The 20,305-nt window shown below is 43.7% G+C and overlaps 1 protein-coding gene across 2 annotated transcripts in view; it reads left to right on the top strand.

The window, feature by feature from the left end:
* The window catches only part of LOC146181270 (KICSTOR complex protein SZT2-like), a 183,198-nt gene extending 164,132 nt beyond the window's left edge, over positions 1-19,066 (top strand). For both annotated transcript variants that reach the window (XM_084576322.1, XM_084576321.1), the window contains 5 exons: positions 3,280-3,370; positions 7,190-7,342; positions 10,543-10,746; positions 13,656-13,724; positions 16,356-19,066. In XM_084576322.1, coding sequence (XP_084432448.1) covers positions 3,280-3,370; positions 7,190-7,342; positions 10,543-10,746; positions 13,656-13,724; positions 16,356-16,505 — 667 coding nt within the window. In that variant the 3' untranslated portion in view covers positions 16,506-19,066. The remainder of the gene's footprint in view (positions 1-3,279; positions 3,371-7,189; positions 7,343-10,542; positions 10,747-13,655; positions 13,725-16,355) is intronic.
* Positions 19,067-20,305: the final 1,239 nt, after the last annotated feature.

The raw sequence follows: 20,305 nt of genomic DNA, 5'->3' as shown, positions 1-20,305 counted from the left end.
AAGGTTCCCTGGAGCTGGCAATGCTACACACGCACTCCTGTGCTCCCTTAACCTCTCATTGAGACATCGGCCTGTCTGCCCCACATACGCATTTCCACATATCAGAGGAATCTTATAAACCACTCCTTCTCCAAGTTTTATTGCTTTTCTTATTGTGCCCTTCCTTTTCTTTGTCATGTTTTCTTCTTCCTCATACCGCAAATAAATAGCCAGTTAGTAGTGTGCGCATCACTGGTATGGACATCTTTTTGGGATCTCTCTTGTGTATATGTGTTGGACAATGCAGTGCCAGGATTCAGATTCAATTTTCATTCGCTCGCAAGTCAATCCCAAAGCATGACCACGCAGGGGCTTGCAAGGTCAAGCCAAAAAGTTTAGGGGTGTGCGAATATTGAACTTCTTGAAAATGAATATGGAAAAAAAAAGGCTTTTAAATATCGAATCGAACAGCTAATATCTGATGAGTAAAAAAAAGGTAGAAAATTAAAAAATAGCAAACACTCCCCATCTTGTTTATTTCAGAATTCATGTAGTGTTTGCAAATTAACTTAAACTAGAATTGCACAGATGTGTACAATCTACTGAAAGTCCAATAGAAAATTTATTATATACAGGATTTCATACAGTACCAGTTTTTTGTACAAAAAGGATGACCTGCATGAAATAGGGCGGGGCTGCCATATTGTTACTGAACAGAGAAAATTTTCATTAAAGGACTAGAAAAAAAATTGGAATTAGATGAAGGCTCGAATTATTGACTAGGCCTGAAAACATTTTCCAAAAACCGTTTGCATCACAGTAATTGCATCTGATGGATACCTGCACGTTGGTTGTCTGTATTTGAAATGAAACCAAAGTAAGAATGACGTTTTCTTTTTTCCTGGCTTCGTCAAATTCTTCACTTTGAGCACACTGTCGGGAAGGCCCTCCTCATAAAGCAGCCCCATCTCGTTTTCAGGATGCTTCACTGCACGGTCCACGCGATGAAGCATTTGCGGTGAAGCGCACAGTTGCTAAGGAGACTGTGGTGGATTCGAAAATTTTTGGTGTGTTTAGTCATTTTTGAACATTTGTTCACTGTGCCTGAATACCCGGCTTAGATCCCCAACGCCTGCGGCTGCGTTTTGATGAAGGCAAAACGGAGAGGCGTTCATGTGCTGTGGATGTCAGTGCATGTTAAAGATCCCCAGGTGGTCGAAATTACTCCAGGGCCATCCACTAAGCCACCTCTTTCTTATAACAATAATAATAATTGGTTCACAAGAAGGAAAAGGCGCTGTATCTGTCACACTTGCTCTGTGGACACTTCCACTGGGCCACAAGGGAAAGGAGGAAGGTGGGAATGAAAGTGGAAAGAGAGAAAGGGGAGCTGTAGTGGAGGGCTGTGGAGTAATTTCAACCACCTGGGGAGCTTTAAGAACTCCACTTCCTAACTCTCCTTCCACTTTCACTCCCACCACCTCCCTTCCCTTAAGGCATGGTTCAGGTGTCCAATGAACAGTTGTGACAGATAGTGCGCCTTTCCTTTCTGTGAAAAAATTATTACTTGGAAATTTAGAATATCAGTTTTTCAAACACGAATTGAATAACGAGCATATTAAATCCGTACTGAAAATCCAAATATTTGCACACCCCTACAAAAATGAGCAGCTATGCTAGCTGCAGGCACTAATGATCTTTCGGAGAGCGAAGCCTGTCATCTGTGCACATGACCCAGTCCAAGAGCCTTCTCACACATTTCAGCAAAAATGCCAATCTGCTCATGTAAATTGGTGCCCTAAGCCGTTAATCTTTACTCCAGCAATTTTTCTGTTTCCCAAGGTGTTTTGTGAAGTTTCGCAGAAAAGGTACCACTTTGTGCCCTTTCTGAACCGTTACAGAAAGACAAAAACGCTATGTGGAGGCTTAGTTTCGAGGATATCATATCACATTGCGTGCAATTGTTTTTTTTCTTCATGTGTCTAGGTACTTTTCACCCTGAATAAAAAAGAAAATGCTACTTTCAGCAGATCTATTTCTTCAGTTGCTGCTTGTAGGCTTTTTTTTATGAGCACTTTAATCCTGCAGCTCGGATGCAGCGTTTGCAGGATTGCATTGTTTTCTGTGACCGCAGTGAATATCCAAACTTTCTGGTTCCAAAAGCTGAAATTTCGCTATAACTCCTCGTTTTTATGTCCCGTGAGTGGTAAAATTTAAAATTTCGCTGCAAAATGGAATTTTTTTTCTTCTAGAGGAAAACTAAAATCTTCTTCATAAAATTCGCTTTCCTGCTATGAAACTTGAAATGCTGCTGCAAACTGCAATTGTGCTGTGAAAGCTACTACTGCAAAAAGCCTGCTGTCAGTTCCGCCACTGTGCTTACTTCACTGCTACGTTTCTGTGTTTTGGTGGAATGCAGATCTCGGAGCAATTTCTTAATTGTAACATTTATTCAAGTTGACATCCCCTCAAGCGCAGCCATACAGCTGCAAAAGAAAGCTATACAGCTTTCTCAGAACTTTCTAGGTAGCTTTAACGACGAAGTTAAAACTTTTAACTACGAAGTTCTGAGAAAGCTGTATAGCTTTCCTTTGTAGCCATATGGCTGCTTTTGAGGGGTTGTCAATGAGCAATTACTCCTTTATTATAAATTGACCTTGGGAGATTCCCCTAAATATTTCACGAATACTATTCAAGTTTTCTATGTGGAAGATGTGGACCTATCATCCGTGCAGGCACAATGCTCAGGTCTTGCAAGGAATGTCAGTGGTGTCCAAAGGCATGCTGTGCTGACTTCTGTGTCAGTTTTCAGCAGTAGTACTAAATCACAGCATCACGGCATCTTTGGGAATGCAGAAATAATTGAATAGCCGTATGTTTCTTATATTGCAAAATGCAATGTCATATTCAATTTTCTCAGTTAAAAATATAGTTGAGGTGGAGTCCAGCTTCAAAAATTCTTTGGTCTGGCAGTAAATTGAGGCCTTAACATATGTGAGGGGTTATTCGCGGGCGATAAGAACTAGTTTTTGTGGACATTTCACTGCAGCATTGTTTGGTTGTAGTTTCCTGTCAATTTGATCACTGTTCTTATTTTCCTTCATTAGAAAATTTCATGGTTTACGTACCGCAACATGTTAGTGATTTGTAGCTACTGTACCTTTTGAGATAATCACCAAACAGTCGTGCTTGTTCTGTGGCTGCAAAGGCTCCAGAGGCTATCTTGTTGAGCAGTAAAAGGTTGAAAAAAAACAAAGAATCCTTAATGACTGCTCTTCCTTTCGCATCACTGCTCTTCAGATCGAGGAAGACATCCGTCTTCAGAGGCATCTGTGAAGAGGAAGTGGCCTACCTTGGCTACTACAGCTCTCATGAGACACTTATGCAAGAGGTAAGTGGCTGACGGGTGTCACAAATAACTATGCTGTGTTTTTAGTACTATATATCTTAAATGGCTTTGGCTTTGGGTGCCTATGGTTATATACTGATATTAACTTTTTCCCAAAAATTCATGTTGCATAATGAAATTTGTTCAGCAAGGCAAGGCTCTCACTTGGGGGCTTTTCAAACATTGTTAAATGGTAAATATTTTTTTATTTACTGTGACAGAGAGAGGCAGCAGACAGAACAAGCACTGTAGTCCAGCTAAGTTGAGTTTTCCAGAAAAGCCAGGAAGGAAGCAACGTTGTGAACATGCACCAAGGTTTAGTATTGACAGATTATTTTGCAGCTGATTGACAAGAATATACCATAAAAACATGCATATAATGCGAGGCGTAATATCGGGGTAGCAAAAGCAAAAAAATCGTTTTTATCCAAATATAATGTGAGTGAGAAAATAGGTGCAAGAGTATTTATTTGCACTACATTTCGCCAGTGCTTCACGAATCGTAGGCGCTTTCATGTTCCACGCAACCTCCACCAGGCGTCAAATATTGCCCACGGGCCTTCACATGCTGGTGCTGGTTCGCTTCCCTTCTCGCGTCGACGTGCTTGACCAGAGAATTTCATGTGATGTGGGAAGAAGAGTAGCTCACATTCACCCTCAGCAATCGCGGAAGACTAATGGTCGGTCCTCTGACTTTCTAGACCCAGAAGGCCACTTCCAGCTCGGACGCGCCTGTTCGCGACGTGTGCGCCCAAGTAGTGTTCTCGGATTCAGGGTTTTCGCAATCATCATCTAGTAAACGTATTGCCTGCAGGTAGTCCCTTGCTAGAGACGTCTTTCTGTAGAAACTCTTTTTCGGTACTTTTAAATGCGTTTGGTATCCCGCATTTCTCGAAAGCGCGATCGACGCGGTCCTTGGGAACACTGGTCATGCACCCACGAATCAGCTGTGTAGGGTGGGGCCAGCATGGCTAGAGAGGCCCATGAGAGACCCATGCAACACGCCGAGTGATCTTTTCGCCATCCTTGCGTCATGAAAGGTGCTATCGACCTCCCTTCAGTTGCCTGTGCGTCGCAGTTACCGTGGTTGCGAAAATCGCGGAGTCAGCGAGGTGAAGCCGAAACCGTCAAAACAGTCAGTCGACGCTATGGCTAGCTAGCGCTTCCTATCGCTGGAACGCTGACAGTACTGATTAATAGCGAGGTCGGAACTGCTAATTTAGGCTGGAATTTGTTCAGGTCTGTAACAACACGAGGTGGATATTTGGCACGATAAAATCGGGGGAAAGAGGGGGGGGGGGGGGGGGGCGGTATTATTTGTGGAGTTTTACGGTATTTGGTAGGAGTGCAGCACGTAGCCGGTCTGTTGCCTTGGCTGTTTTTTATGTTGTTGTTAATTTACTACGAAATAAAATGAACCAGCTAGCCCACAGAAATGTTTTGTCATAACAGGCTTTTACACAACTACATACATGACTTTTTGTGGGACAGATGGTACCAAAATTGTATGTCACTACTGAAAACTCCTGCTTACTTTGCAGCGAGGTAATAAATGTGATTTCCAGGTGGGAAGTGGGTCCTTTTGAGTGCGTGTCCCATGTTATGTGATCCAGATACCCTTGAACAGCCAGGATCATGTGGGATGGAAAACTGGCGCTTGCAACAAACAATGGCCACTCCTGGTTAAGTGAGTTAGGTTAGAAAGGGCACTCAGGCCGAAATGCAGCTTTTGCTAAGGTACGCCTCCCGTTGAAGACATATAGTAGTTTCCATACTGGTAGAGCCCCTTTTCACATTCTCACCTTGAGCCAGATCTATCTTTGACTCAAAGTAGTTGCTGCAAGACCTTGCAAACAACTTCAGCTTGATGCTGTATGGCCAAGTACTCTATTTATGCGATTGTAAGTCTGCGATTGTGTGCGGTGAAGAGAGCCATGGAGCAAACATAAAATTGTAGTCGCTTTGTAGCGTCTCTGGTATCTCATTTGTCCCACTTTTATTGGCGGTGCCATGCTTTCATTTCAATTGTTAAGTGGACATCCCACCCCTTCGGGTCTTTTAATTTAAGAAACAGGTAGACTTGCAGTCATGTTTATATGGCAGGGCCTCAGGTAATGACTTGTGGGACAATGCCTCTGTTAACATCAATGCAACAGAGGGGATTGCGACTATCGTTGCTGTCACAAGAGCGGTCAAAGTGACTAGAGGGACATTACCGTAGATTGCATACCAACAGCTAGCTAGACCACAAATGTTGTCGACCTTCAAGGGTAGTTTCCTCGGATTCAAGAAGGAGCGCAGTTTTGTTACTTTGGCCAGCTTTTGGAATCGTCCAGTGTTATTACAGGCCATGGACAAGAAAGAACTTTTTCAAAGAGTCACTTGTCAAGCTAATTTCTTTTTCTTTACTTAATGTTTGTTAGGGTTTTTTTTTACATGTCTCATCAACTTTGCAGAATTGAGCTTTATATTATCATCTAGTACAAGGCAGTGTTGAGCAGGAAACGAAGCTAGGGAAACACAGTGAAGATTGTGTTGCCCGTGTAACAAAAATGACACATATTGCGGTGTGGACACCTCCACAGTGCTAAATGGCTGACTTTGTCGGGAGTGGCTGTTTGAAAGCCATTAAAGCTGTACCAATATTTGAAATTTTCAAATAGCATATCAGGCATTTTTCTATTCAATTTAGGGAACAAATCAAACATTGCATGTTATAAGTTACTTGGAATAGATCAAATGTGTTCTAATGTTTTCAAAAGTTTCAAATAATTGGCACAGATTTCGTGTTTTTTTTTGTTTGTTTGTTTTTTGATGGCTGTTTTGGAAAACATGAACCACATACCGACGCCATCTACCGTGTTCCTGCAATCTGTATGCACAGGATGAAGGATGTGGCTGTTCATTATGGTCTATACATTCATACATGGTGGGTAACATTGGGTTACACACAGGACTCGGGCAGGTCCAGCAAACTTTGCTTTCATGCCCAGTATCAGAAGCCATGGTCCGTACGTAGCTTTCTTTTTTTTTTTTTTTCTTTTTTTTTCTCATTCATTTCCCTCTCCCCTCCCACACTTTGTCACCCTCATCCCTCAGCCCTCATCCCTCAGCCCTCATCAGGAGTAGTATGCTTATCTCACCACCAGGCAGACATCTCCTGTTGCCATTAAAATATCTCTCTCTCTCTCTCTCTTGTATACAGCTCTTGCATGTCTTATGTATCAAAGTGTTCTGCTATTTCAATTCTCTTTCATCATCAGTAGCTGAAGGCAATTTTCCTGTGCCTAGAACGTGACAGCAGTTGAATTAAGATAGTGACTTTGTGTTACCACTCCCCAATGGAAGTGAGCGCTGTACCGCAGTGCCACCCCAAAGCTTTGCTATTCCACACTGTTGCTCTTGCTGTACAGATATTCACAAAATTAGCTTTGCAAAAATATTTGATTCAGGCCTGTCAATACTCGATTTGTATTCAGTTCAGCTTTAACTACACTGTTGATTTTAGATTCGGTTACAAAGCTAGGCTATTCGTGTTCGATTAGGTTTAGAAAAGTACTGTGTATAGTACTCTCTTATTCAACACGGGGTCAATATTGGTACAACATTGGCAAATGCTCGGCTGCACATATTAGCAATGCACTGTCAACATACTCCGACATTGGGCCGATGATTCGGGCTGCATGTGTAGAAGCTGAGCTTCTGTTGTTGCTCCTCTGTGCGAAACTCGGGCATAAAACTTGCTGGGCAGGTGTATATCTGTATGAGCATTGCACTCCATGGGGTGGCCATCACAAGCACTGCCCTCATTTCTTCTACCAGGTGATGTCGGAGCAAGCGACAGCTGTGGCCAAGCACCTACGCGAGGTGGTGGCACAGGCGTCCCTCCACTGCCGCCGGGACTACCTCTGGAAGTGCCTCATGTGGCGCCACAAGAACTCGGACGATGCCAGTGGCACCATTCGGGAGAACACCGTACGTGATGCCGCAGTTACTTTGGCCATTGTTTTCTTTTTCTCTCCGTTTTTGATTTTATTCACCACATTCAGCTGAACATGATCATTACGCAAGAACCAAATTTCACTTGCAGTATTGCTTTCAGGTGGTCGCTGCGCATGCTGTAAGTACTAGAGCCACACTGAGCATGACCCCCTAAATGATAGTGGAGGGCAACAGTGGTGCATTGCTAGCAGTGAAAAGTTTGTGCTTCTTCATAAAGTCGGGGCTAAGCACAGCTCGTGCATAGCAGGCTGTTTTGAGCATTGCTGCATATTTACGCAGCATGGAGCCATGTGGAAAAGTGCCGTCAAAGCTCCTTTTCGATTTTATTACCGTTGTTCTGCCATTCACTTTGTACGGAAACTGTGCTGGAAGGCATAGTTCAGCAAAATCCAAGTTTGTAAGGCACCCCGGCAGTTGTATTGCATCCATTCTCTTCAAGCATTGCGGTCAGGAGCTGTTTTGTAATTTGTGATGTCATGGAGAAACATAATTTAGTCAAACGTTTATTTCTGCTACAGTCCTACCTGTTTGCCTTTTGACAATAATTTAAGGTTTCTATTTTCATGTTCATAGCATCCATCTGGATGGATGCTATGAGCATAGAAATACAGAGGCCAAACTGCACGCTGTGCAGCAAAACTCTGTCACCTTTAGATTCACTGGGGTCATAAACGAATTCCCTGTGTCTGCTGTCAATGGAATGCAGTAGCGTGCTCTCTCACACTGAAAACATCTTTGCAATCACTGAACTCTTCTCTGTTCATTTCCTAAAACGTTACCATCAAAAATTTTGTCATAATTGGTCTCGGTGCATAGGTACGCTGGCCTAGATTTACTGTAATGGATCTCTACGGGAGCTAGGGTTCTGTGTTCATTTTCCACACACTGCTCATGCTTCTATTGGCAAACATGATCATATGGCTCTGAAGCACCAGTTCAATGCAGAAAAGCTGACACTTGCACTGTTTCACACTCGAATTATGTTGAAAAGTCCCGTTTCACCTAGTGACCTCATGATTTGCAGTCTTTCTTTTTTGCCCAAGTGGATATTCTAGCTCAAAAGTTGTGTGTTATGTCTAGAACACTGAGATTTCTAAAAAGTTTTCTCCTTGAAAAGAAAGTGTTAGCAACTTTTCATGTTCATGGCATCTAGCAACACCTACCTACATGGCGAGTTGTTTTGTTGATAGGCGTTGAGATAGAATTTGGTGCAGCTGGCACACAAGAAACAGGCGTCTCACTCACTGAAACAGTATTTTCGGAAAATAAAGTGAATTCAACAGCCAAAAATATGCAAACTGGTTGAGTGCCAACTCTAACTACTACTAGTTCTTCGCTTCAACACGAGGTGCCACCATAATCGCTGCCCGTCCAGAGCCGGTTCTGCTCTTGTCGGATTGGGTTCTTGTAAACTCAGTAGGCTCAAGTCCACTCATCTCCTCAACTCGACCCCTACTGTCGAGTCCACAGGGCTTAGGAGAACAACGCTAGAAAGACGCACACACTAACACTGATGCACGTCTGCCACAAAGCATGCGCAACTACGAAGCGGGGCCCTGGACAAGGCAAATAGGGAGAATAGTGCAGTGCACCATGATCAGCGTACCCTCAGGATGGACTGCTCCACCATGTAGAGGCAGTGAGGACACGAGTCATGAGCGGCCTCGAGGGGGAGCGCTCAAAGCTTTCCCTCAGATTGATCGTACCTAGCAGTGCCTTACGCCTTCCCTCCTCCGCCGCATGAGGAAGCGCTCCGTCCTCCCCGCGGCATTCAAGCTTCCCTGGCGCACCTGACCAATGCATTGGCTCAACGCGCTCTGTCCCGATTGCTTCTTCCTTTTTTTTTTAATTTAATTTAATTTTTTAAAATTTTTTTGTTTGTTTTGTTGTCGCTGTATCGAAGTTGCTGGCGTCTTCGCGTGCGCTTTTGTGGTCGCTGCGTTTCTGCATTTTTGTTTACTTTCAGTGACCATATTTGATTGTTGTAACCAATAATATAGTATAACACCATTGTAATAAGTGGTTTATTTTACCATAAAACACATGGCAAACCTGATGGTTCAACGGCTGCCCATTGTTATATCCGATATATTGTTAAAACCAGTATTGTTATAAGTGGGTTTGACTGTGAAAAGATGTTTGCCAGCCCCGGTATCTGCTATTTAATCATCAGAAGCACCCGAACTGGGGCAAAGGGAAGAAATAGCAATGAAGTGGGAGAGGAAATCAAAGAGGTAAGCCAAAGAAAGAAAGAACAAGGTATTAAAGCAGACAGCATTGTGCTTTCTGCAGAGAAGGGATTGAAATTTTAAAAACGAGCATCGAAAAGCCATGAAGAACGAAGGCATGAAATAGCTGGGAGGTTTGAGTTAAGAGCTCATAGATGCTGCCTGATATGCCGTATTTAGCCAATTTAGTGCAACCACCATTGTAACACAAAGGTTGCTTTTGCTTCCACAAAGAAGGAAAAACGCAATATTTTTGAATTTTTGGTTATAAAAAAAAAGTCCATGGTACTTGGAATCAGATGTAGTACACCCAGAGCCAACATTAGCATAAGCCATTTGAGTTTAAACACTGCTCATGATTCATCATCATCATCATCATCATCATCAGCCTCTACCCTCCAAATAATGCAGTCCTGTGCCAGCTGCATCCACTTGACCCCTCTCATCCGCCTCCTAACTTTCTGCCGCCCCCTGCTACTTTTGTTTTTCATCGGAATCAAATTTATTGTCCTTAGCGACCATTGGTTATCCTCTCTTCGCAATACATGTTCTGTCCATGCTCCTTTCTTGTTTATTTTGGTTGGAATGCCATTAGGTTGAATTTGGTCCCTGACCCACTCTGCACGCTTCCTACCTTTATCTCCTTTCTATGGGTTATAGCTGATGATTGTGCAGAGTTGATTTGCTCAGTGGCTGCTACAGTAGAACTTTGTTAATATAAAGTGTGTCGGACTATGTAAAATATTTTTCCTGTCGTAAAGAAAGTGTTAACTATCTTTCGACTGACCGCCAGATGAGACAAGATGACTGCGTTTCAAGAGCTGTCTTTCTGGTGACCACTAGATGTCGAACAGGCCCCTGACCGCTGAAAGAGTTTGTAGTTTTCGTCGTTGTGCACTTTCTTTTGTGATGAGGTGGTTTGATGGCAGAGGTCTGTTTTGGCAGGCACGGCCGTCCATCAGCTATGCCGAGCTGACGGAGCTGCTGAGCTACGTGAAGACCGTGCCCCTGGACGAAGTGGACCCCCAGCTAAAGCCCTTGCTGGCATCACACTTTGGCTGGTACCGCACTCTGCTGCGGGTGCTGATGACACGCTACGCTGACAGCCATTGCCTGTTCGTCAGCCCAGACAGCACCATGCAGTACCTGGTGAGGGGATGCGATTTCGTTGGCACATTTTGTGACGATTCATGAGTTTACAAAATGTACTGCTTGGCTGGTGCTTTCCTGGTCATTAAATTAAACTAGTTTGTTGTCTTACTATTGATTTCTCACTTTGATAGCAAAATGACAAGACAACACAGCCATTTGTGTTCCGATATTTTTTAGTACACAAAATCAAGTGTGAAAAAATAAATTGATGACAGAAGAAGCCAATATGGGACAAGCACATGTAATATTTTCAGCTTATTCTCAGCTGGTCATAGTAGTACCTGCCCCTTGGCCACTATTCTCCACAGTAAAAAGTTATTGGATACTGTGTAAATTGACATTTCTCGTGACCTTCAGTCAGTCTGTGGAGGAGTTTATTGTGTGATGATATGCACTGTGGCATAACAAGGAAAGCTGTAGGGAAATTTAGATGGTTTATTTTTGTAAAAGGAACAGTGCAGAGAAAAGGGACTAAAGGCATCGTAAACACAACCACACTGTCTTTCCTGCTCCCTTCATGCTCAGTCTCTGTGCTGTTCCCATAAGAAATGCCTTGCAAGCTAACTGTATTTTCCCTCTAAATTTCTGCAAAAGGCCTTGTTCATCCTACCCTTTATTTGGCAAGCTTACCTTTATTGCCTAAACATCTTGTGATTATTCTTTAATCACTTAGTTACGTAACAATATATTTGCTCTTTTCTGTTCATTATCTTAAGAATTGAGAACAAATGTTGCTGCGTCAGCAGCCATCTTTGAGGCACTGGCTTTCCCACGGCTATTGCATTTCGCACGAATGCTTCACCACCGGTGAGAGTGCTTAAAGTCACCCTCTGACACTGGTTATCACCTCAGGTAGTGTTAATTACAGCGTATGGTTGCAGTCAATTACGTTAGACTATGCAGCCAAGTAGGTGGCTTGCACAACATGCTCGCTTGGCTACATAGTCTATATGACCACTCCAAGTCCATTGTCACTACCCTTGCCTTCACAGGGCCTCACTATTTGGAAACAGAGTGATTCAAAGTGCATGCATACCCCATTATTGTTGTTAACAAATGGCTTAACATTGCTAGAGCTATGGTTGTCTTCGGGGCAAAGGCAAAAATGTCAAGTGCAGCATCGTCATAGAAATGGAGTCACTACACAGGACAAATTGAATGATAACACATAACTTACACAACACAAGCGCACTTCAGCCATAAAACGACAGATTTAAAATATGAGTGTCGACGCATTCTCTAAAGTGATGTTTCTTTACTTGCAAACAGTGGCGCTCTTGATTGTATTCAGTGCATCTGGGCAGCAGCTAGGAGGTTAACACTGGTGGGTTGACTCTTCATCGGGTGGTCGGATTTATCCTGCAGTTCTCTTTGGGTTTTCACACCAATTGATCCCACTGTAGGTGCTGTGCTTCGCTGCCTGTTGGTCAGTTGGTATGAAAACTTGGTGCTATGCGGGATGCAGTTGCCATATTTACGGGGATGTAACCTTAACATTTTTTTCCTTAGGTCTTTGGTTTCAAAGACACACCTTTCATTGTATGCAGAGCTAAGGTACGAGTGTGTTATATATATTTTTTCACTGCTCTGTAAGGTAGGTATAGCCAGCTTCGCCACTATACTTCACAGTTTTTAGGGAAAGCAAACATTTGAAGGCCTTGGAGCTGCGTGGCACACATGGATAAAGTAGAGCAGGGCTACAATCTTGGCGAGGGTGCGGTGCAGCCCACTGATAAAAAGAAGACACTGTATTGGTCGACTGAAGGAGGGAAGTGGGAAGAAAGGTAAACGGGCACAGGACTGTGCATCACGAAGCACGAAAAAACAGTGGCACAGCAGTGATGACGGCTGCTGCTGCTTGAAAGAGGGCATGTGTTAACATGTTGAACGTTTGGAGGCTTTGCTACACATAATGATGTTGAGCGCATTTTGGAGGTATTGCTCCTCATATAATATTGTTTTGATGCGGCAAGCCGATGAAAACAGGAGAACAGAGGACAGAGAGAAGATGCTCGATGGTCGTGAGATGAGGTTTAATGAATTTGTGAGCGGGCCTAGCGCGCGTGCTCCTGCCCGCGCCACTGCCCTCTTCTTCCTCCTTCGTCCATAACATGACCCGGGGCCACCGAACGATCGTCCGAATCGTAGACAAGGAAGTTTACCGATGATGATTCTATGGCATGGTGATGGGCGTGTCTGGATGCTTGAAGAAGAGGAAGAAGTAAGAATAGAACGACTTGCCAGCACGATGTCTGATGCGTGGGTGATCCGCCTCCTTTGGAGCTGTCAACCATCCGTCACCGCAGGCCATGGGACCGATGGCCCGAGGTCACGTCGGGCAGCTTGGACGAGGGTTGCATGTTCGTGTCCATCGGTTCCTTCGGGTCATCCAGGTCTTTGGGTCCTTCGTCTCGGTTCTGGTTGGTCTGCTCGTTCTCCTTGTCTGCAGGTCCGGGCTGGGGGCTGGGCGGTGGTAGTTGGTCAGGTTTGGTCTTGAAGGGCTGGGGCGAAGCTGCTCGGCGATGTCCCTGGGCCCTCGGTCTATGGTCCCGGCTTACAGATGGCATCGATGCTCAAGGCGAGGATGGGGGTGACCACCCCGCACCTCTACCAAATGTTACGATGCGGCAAGCCGATGAAAACAGGACAGAGAGAAGATGCTCGATGGTTGTGAGATGAGGTTTAATGAATTTGTGAGCGGGCCTAGCACCTGTGCTCCTGCCCGCGCCACTGCCCTCTTCTTCCTCCTTCGTTCGTAACAATATTGACTTATTTGTTACTTCACTATTGTGTGCTTTTGTCTAAGCCCACAGATTATAGTTACCTTGACAAGCTCTGATCGCTCTGTAATTATAACATTTTAAGGTGAAAGCCTAATTTTACTTGTATTATTCTGTCTTACCCAGGTGGTCATGTCCCCCAGCTGTGCTGACTCATTCATCTTGCTGATGACAAACAACCAACTCAGTCGTGCTGTGAGTACTATCACCATATCTTTTTTATGTAGTTGTAAGGCAAATGATATATGGTTAGTAATTAAAAATCGGGCGATTCATGGGATTTTTTTCAGCCTGTAGTTTCGCAGCGTAAATGGCAGATAATTTGAATTTGGAGCTTCCATTGCCTTGATTAATTCAGATCTGGGTTGCTATGCGAGAGTGGGCAAATTCCCTGCAAAGTTGGGAGTGCCCGAGTTTGGATGGTGATGCAGCATTGAACCAGTTATAACAAGCACGCATTAAGCCGCGCAGCACTTGGTTACACTATTAAGTGTTCCATGCACCATCACACTAGCAGTAGTGGCTTTACGACTTTGCACATGGCTCAGTAACATTGTGTTAGCCAAAGTGGTCCTCTGCATTTCAACAGTGCTTAACTAGAAGAATGAGAATGGGATTGAGTGCATTTGGCAGTTATCCTCGGATCACGAACGGCAGTTTACAGTGCTGCTAATTTACCATATTTACTAAAATGTAACGCAAGTTTTTTTCATGATTTTTGGCTCTCAAAGTCTGCCCTCGCGTTATAATCGAATACTGCTGTTCGGTTGGCTAAAGCAGCGCCAGGGTGCAGCCATATTGAATCCGCCACTACTCGGTTTCGGTTTCCACGGTTTTACGGTGTTATGTTGGCAACATGGGTACCAGGGAAGCCAAATCTGTTTATTTGTCCTTCTCCCCTCCGTGCAGATAGCTTTTGAGAACTGTTCCTCTGCAGATGTATTCTTTATCAGACACTTTGGAATGCCTGTCCCCTTTCAAGAAAGGTGTGGCAGCATTGGAACCTGCTTAAGATGTCGACCCATCATCCATCCCGCATAGTAGTTTTTCCTGCTGCTGCCGCTTTTTATTTTCTTTTTCAGGTTCCAGGCTGAAAGATACATACCGAAAAAACATTTTTGCACTCTGACCTACTTTCTTTTCTTTAAGTCCCATGTCTCTCTGTATAGTTGTTGCAAAGAGCATGCTGGCATCACTGCTGCAATTAAGCAGACACCAGTGCTTTGAAGAAAGTGTACATCACTCGTTGAAACACACCAACCATGCACCAACAGTGAAGAGCTTACGCTTGGTGGGGCTTTCAGCTTAAGCTTCATTTAGAGCATTCAGCTCAGAAACATAAATATCTCTTAGAGGCAGACGAAGCTCATTTGTTTCGCTCACTTGTCGTGGCTTTTTGCTAGTCACCAATACGCTTGCTTTTGCAGGCCTTTTTCTTTCCGCATCTGTTTAACATTTCGCACAGGAAGGTGAGAGAGTAGTCAGGCAGGAGTGTAAGCACCGCACTAGATGCTAGAGACAGCCACACTTTGGAGCCGTTATCACGCAATATACATTCGGGCTCAACGTGGCGCTCGCAAACCGCTGAAGGTTCTGTCAATGGTTAGTCCTCCCTATAAAGATTTCGCTCCCACTTTTTCCTGAGGTCATCGTCTCTAGGAGCGGCGAACAAGACGCCTTAGGAGTGCCCGGGTAACCGCTCCGACAGCCCAGCACAAAGCAATAGGAATCCGTCTTCCTCTTGACATCATGCCACTCAGTACTGACTACATACCACTAAAATCAGACGACAGCACAGAAGAGATGATTTTCTTCGGTATCCCTCAGCGTTTCTTGCTCAAGGTGCCACGTTGAAACGCAGAGGGCAGACGAAACGCAAGATTTCAGTATCCGGAGGGCCGTTCCGACTCTGCTCTGCAGCACGGAGGCAGTGGTGCGAGGCTGGTAAAAGGTGCGACAGTACCTTTTGCTGGTAGGAGAGGCATTTTGCTTCAGCCGCTCCGCTGGCGCACGCCTCCGTTCGCACCACTAGATTAGTATTCTAGTTCACTATACTCGTGGGCTCAGAATCACGTTGTCCCCTTGATTGCACGCTTATCACGTCTTTCACAGTGGATTAGCATGGTTACTTCTGTTATCGCATTTCACACAATGGCAACGCACTGTGCACAGTATGACGCCCGCCTCAAAAAGGCTATTGCAATAGCAGAAGGAATCTGAAATTCTGTGGCAGCTCGACGGCTAGACGTTACTAATCTACCTTACGTGGGTGGTGGATGTAGCGGGAGGTGATTTTTAAATGTGGGCCTGGCTGTTAAGGCTTCCGAATCGTCTGGGAGGACGAGAGTGGAAAGGAAGACTGGGTCTTTGTCTATTAAAGGTACTTTTTCAAGCACTTATCTCGTGTTACATTCATGATTTTATTTTTCCTACTGGGCAGTATGGAAAATCGTTCGTCGCATTACGAGTAAATACGATAACTATGTGTGTAAGCCAACTAGATGACACAGGAGTGGAGCATTTCTGGCATTTTTTCTTTATCTTGGTGATGAAACTCTCAAATTGAGTGCTCATGCAAAGGGAGCATTGCTTCGTAAGTTGTTCAAGCTACAGAGGAATGCAAAAGGCATAAAGATAATTAATCTTCTCTCAAAGTTTCTAAGAATTAAGCCCAAGTGGTCCCACTATATTGTTCATGCTCAGGAAGCAAAATTTGCTTCCTCTTTGTGACCATCCTAAACTAGGCATCTCAGTTATGATTTGTGAATGGATGATCGACCCAAAAGTGTCGGCCATTTTCTTTCCGCACGCACTCACTTGTCACAGGACCTGCGACTGGTTCACCGCGAGGATTCCCAGCACGAGAAATTTGCGGCCACCGAGAAGTCCCTGTCCAGCCTGTCCACCCTGCACAGCTTGGTGGAGGAACTGGTCACGACATGCTGCTTCCACGAGTGGGCAGGGCTGCTCACGTGACAACAGGCCACGGAGGAGTCGGTCCTCCAGAATGCTCCCTCTCCATAAAGTCTGCCCTTTGTGACTTCTTCGCATGTGGACTGCAAGGCAGTTTTGGCCTGGCACACAGCCGCTATTCGGTACTTCGGAGTGTTGCTCGCAGTGGAAGCTTGTTGTTCTGAACGGACATATCACCCTGTCCTGTAGCAGGACAAATTATGTCCGCAGAAGTAAGGTGACCACAGTAAGGTGTAAGTACTGCTGTTGCATTGTGTCGTGGTATGCTGCGGTTGACATTTAGGGAAAGCTGTGGATGTAGCAGCGTTAAGTGTGTGTGTGTACACTGTCTGCCATGGATAGTAGACTGTTGGCTGTGTATTTGAAATGCAAGGGAGCTGTTTTTATCACTTCTTGTCAGGCGAAGATGTGTTGTACATAGATGGAAAACAGAAGTGGAGCTAAAATCAAATTTCAAGTCGCGAATGTAGCCTTCCTCTTTGCGTTGGCCTTCCAACATGACAAATATGTTGCCTCATATTGTGGACAAGGCGGTTTTTCGTGCTGCCCGATGCGATTTTTGTTTTTTAACATTCCAGGCAGCACAAACCACTGGCCCAACGTGGGAGTACATTGGCAATGTACTGGCTGTACATAGGTTTAATGTTGCACACATTGCACCAATATTGGGCCATTGTTCACGCTGCCTGTGATTGCACGCCATGGCCGTGTTGTGGCAGCTTTTAAGTGCTTATTGTTGGCCAAGCTGCCTGCTGAGACAGCTAGTCAAGCACTGTATAATTTTAGGATGAACTAAGTAAGTTTTGCAGTGTTGGAGTTTTTTTGTGACCTAAAAGTACTGTGCAGGAAGCCGCACATTACAATGGCTGGCACAGTCCTTTTATAGTATGCAGAATATATCTCACCCTGTTTATTTTGGGTCGTGATTAATTCAGTCATCGTGATGTTGATGTGCAGGATTTCACTTTCACATTTATGATGACCAGCGCTGCCCAAGTGCCATAGAGGTTTGCAACGGAAGTAGTTCTCTCTTCTTTTTTCATTTTTGATGAGTTGCTTTCTGTCCTTGACCTGACCACTTTGTCTGAGGACATTCTTTTTTATCATGTCAGATGACGCCATTCACAAAGAGTAGAAGTTTGAAAGTCAATACACAAGGCATGAAGCTGTTGAGGGCTGCTATTTTTTTTACTGCCCGATTCAGGTTCTACAACTTTTATATTTATAAAGTATTTTTTGTCCTCACTTGTGATAAAATGTGCCATGTCCAGATAAATGTATTGTGAGAGAGGCGTGCAGCTTTTTTCTAGCACTTTTTTTAGAATCTCTCGAGTTTCGAGACTTGCTTGGTATTGAAATTGATTGAAATCGTTATATCGCTGGGAACTGCTAACAGTTGCTCAAAAACTGACGTGTTAGATTGTTTTCTTGCTTTTTGGAACTGTGAAAGTTTTGTCATCGGTTGGTGCTATTAGAGCTGTGGACGCACTTTCAAAAAAAAAGAAAGAAAAAAAAAAAGAAACGAGTGCAAGTCCTTGTACTTTGAAGTGCATGAGGTTGATAACGAGTTTATCGTATAGGTTGCCTGATAGAGTTGTCCAGCTTTTTAAGTTTTGCCCTTATAATTGCTTTATGCAAATACTATGCTTGCCATACTTGCCGTTTGTGTGGGGGAAAGTTATCTCCCTGATGTACTAGTGTAGCCCTGAAACAAATGCATCTTTTTGCTATATCTGAAAGATGTAAGGTTACTTATCTCAGTGTGTGTCCTTTATACCACTGTGAACTTCCTCCAAGTCGTCAAGTATGTCAGTGTGCCATTACAGCATGGGGAGCTGTTTGTATGAAATACCAGTGCATATTGGTTGATGCTTTGTCACTTTCCATTTGATTTATTATGTATGGAACAATGCATATGCTTTTTTTTTTTTTGCAATTTGTAAGCCTTTTCTAGAAACCATAGACCTTTTCACCTTTCAGCTTAAACCCTCTGCTTCAGTGAGGCCTTCAGGTTTAATGCAGAGGTTTGGATATCGAAACATTGATGTTTGCATTCTTTGTAACAATTGGATTTTACTGATCAGTTCTGGTTGTCACAGATTTGATTATAGCCTGTGTTGTTTGGAATTTTAGCTGTGTTGTGTTTGGGATTTTTCAGCTTTTCAACAAAGGGTGGCTGCGAACTCAGTCGACTGGGATGGTAGTAGCCCTGCAGAGTTTTGCAGGAACATACATTGCATGTTTTATTCATTTATCAGTAATACTCCTGTAATAATGGAAAAGATGCATGCAGTACATTTTGATGTAAATAGAATTCGCCCTTGGGGAGAGACTGTCACACAAAAGGTGTATTGTAAATAGGAAGCTCTAGTTGCAGAGTTTTATGGTATCACTTTCTTGCAGCTTTTTTCAAAAGCTAATACTGAAAGTCCACCACTTATTCTGGTTTACTACAGTGACTATGTTTTTTCCTTCCTTGTTCGGTTCTATGGTTTCGTCTGAAAGAAAACGTGTATGTTTATTTGTGTGACGGAGACCAATTAAAGGCAGGGCCTGATATGGTATGGCTGTTTTGCTTTTCTTTTATCTGGACTCTTGGACCTTTGGCTGGACTAGTAAAGAATTCCTCTGCATGCTATAGGCGTGTCTGCTATTGAATGTAGTGCAAGCCGTATCGTTATGAGTTACATTCTTTGAGAAATAATTTAACGTCAGCAGTTGTCTAGACTGTCTGGAATTATTGAAAAAGCTTGTATTGACTGTGATTCACTTTCGTGAAGTGAACAGGTGGCAGCACTTGTAGGGTCAAAGAGAAGCTGCTTAAGTTGTCTTTCCACTGAGTTTGTGTACTGTGCTCGTCAGTTGCTTAGTGGGTGGTACTGTCCACTTATTCACTAACGGGAGTTGCAGTTGCAGTTACGTTACAATTGTAGAGCAATATGTAACCATTCAAAACAGTGTTGACAGTTAGCGACGTTAAAGTCAAGAAATATAAGAAGTAATAAGTTACACATATGGTGGTGAATAGGCCAGTGGCTTAAACAGAGCAATTTCTTAATTCTTCCAACCAGAATACAAGATGATGTACAGTCAAGCCCACATCTGTTAAACCTGAATATCTCCAATCACATGATGTATCAAAAGCACAGGTTGTCTCTCTAAAAACTTTGTGTAAAATAATAAGAAAATTGTGCAGAATATTGAACTCTCAGTCGTTTTTTTATATCAAGCAGTGCTTTTAATGGAGCTTTTCAGTCATGTTTCAGTAAAAGCTGCGGGACTTTGGGCACACATTGACAGTGCTGGCACTGTGAGAATACATGACTGGGAAGAAGGGTTGTCGTGCGGTAAAGCCAACCTAACTAAAGCTCAGACTTGGCCGTCTCTACAAAAGACATGAAAGCCAACCGTATTTCAGTTTTAGTGAGTAATTATTTATTGTACAGGCTACTAGTAACAGGATCAGGCAGTGGCTAGTTTCAAAGCACTGTCCGTTGTGGCATCAATGTAGGTTAGGCCTAGCAAAGCTTAGTCTAACAAAAGGGTGTACTGCAAGCTTATCAATGTGGTACGGGTCACTGCAAGCAGCTTTTCACTAGCATGGATGTAGGCTACTCTTGCTTCTAGGTTACAGATTGGCTTAGCTACTGCCATTTGTTGTATATTGAATCGTCGGTATAGTATTGAACTATTTTGAGATCTCCTTCTAGTTCAATACGTCTGAGTTCGACTGTAGCTTGTATGTTATGTCTCTTACTTTCACTTTCCGTGTTTTGTTGGTACTAGGATCAGCCAGCCAGCAT

The sequence above is a fragment of the Amblyomma maculatum genome, chromosome 8 (genome assembly GCF_055883805.1).
Source record: "Amblyomma maculatum isolate TAMU_Amacu chromosome 8, ASM5588380v1, whole genome shotgun sequence".
In the NCBI taxonomy this organism is placed as follows: Eukaryota; Metazoa; Arthropoda; class Arachnida; order Ixodida; family Ixodidae; genus Amblyomma; species Amblyomma maculatum.
Note: the sequence above shows the minus strand (reverse complement) of the source record. Positions and strands in the feature narration are given on the sequence as shown.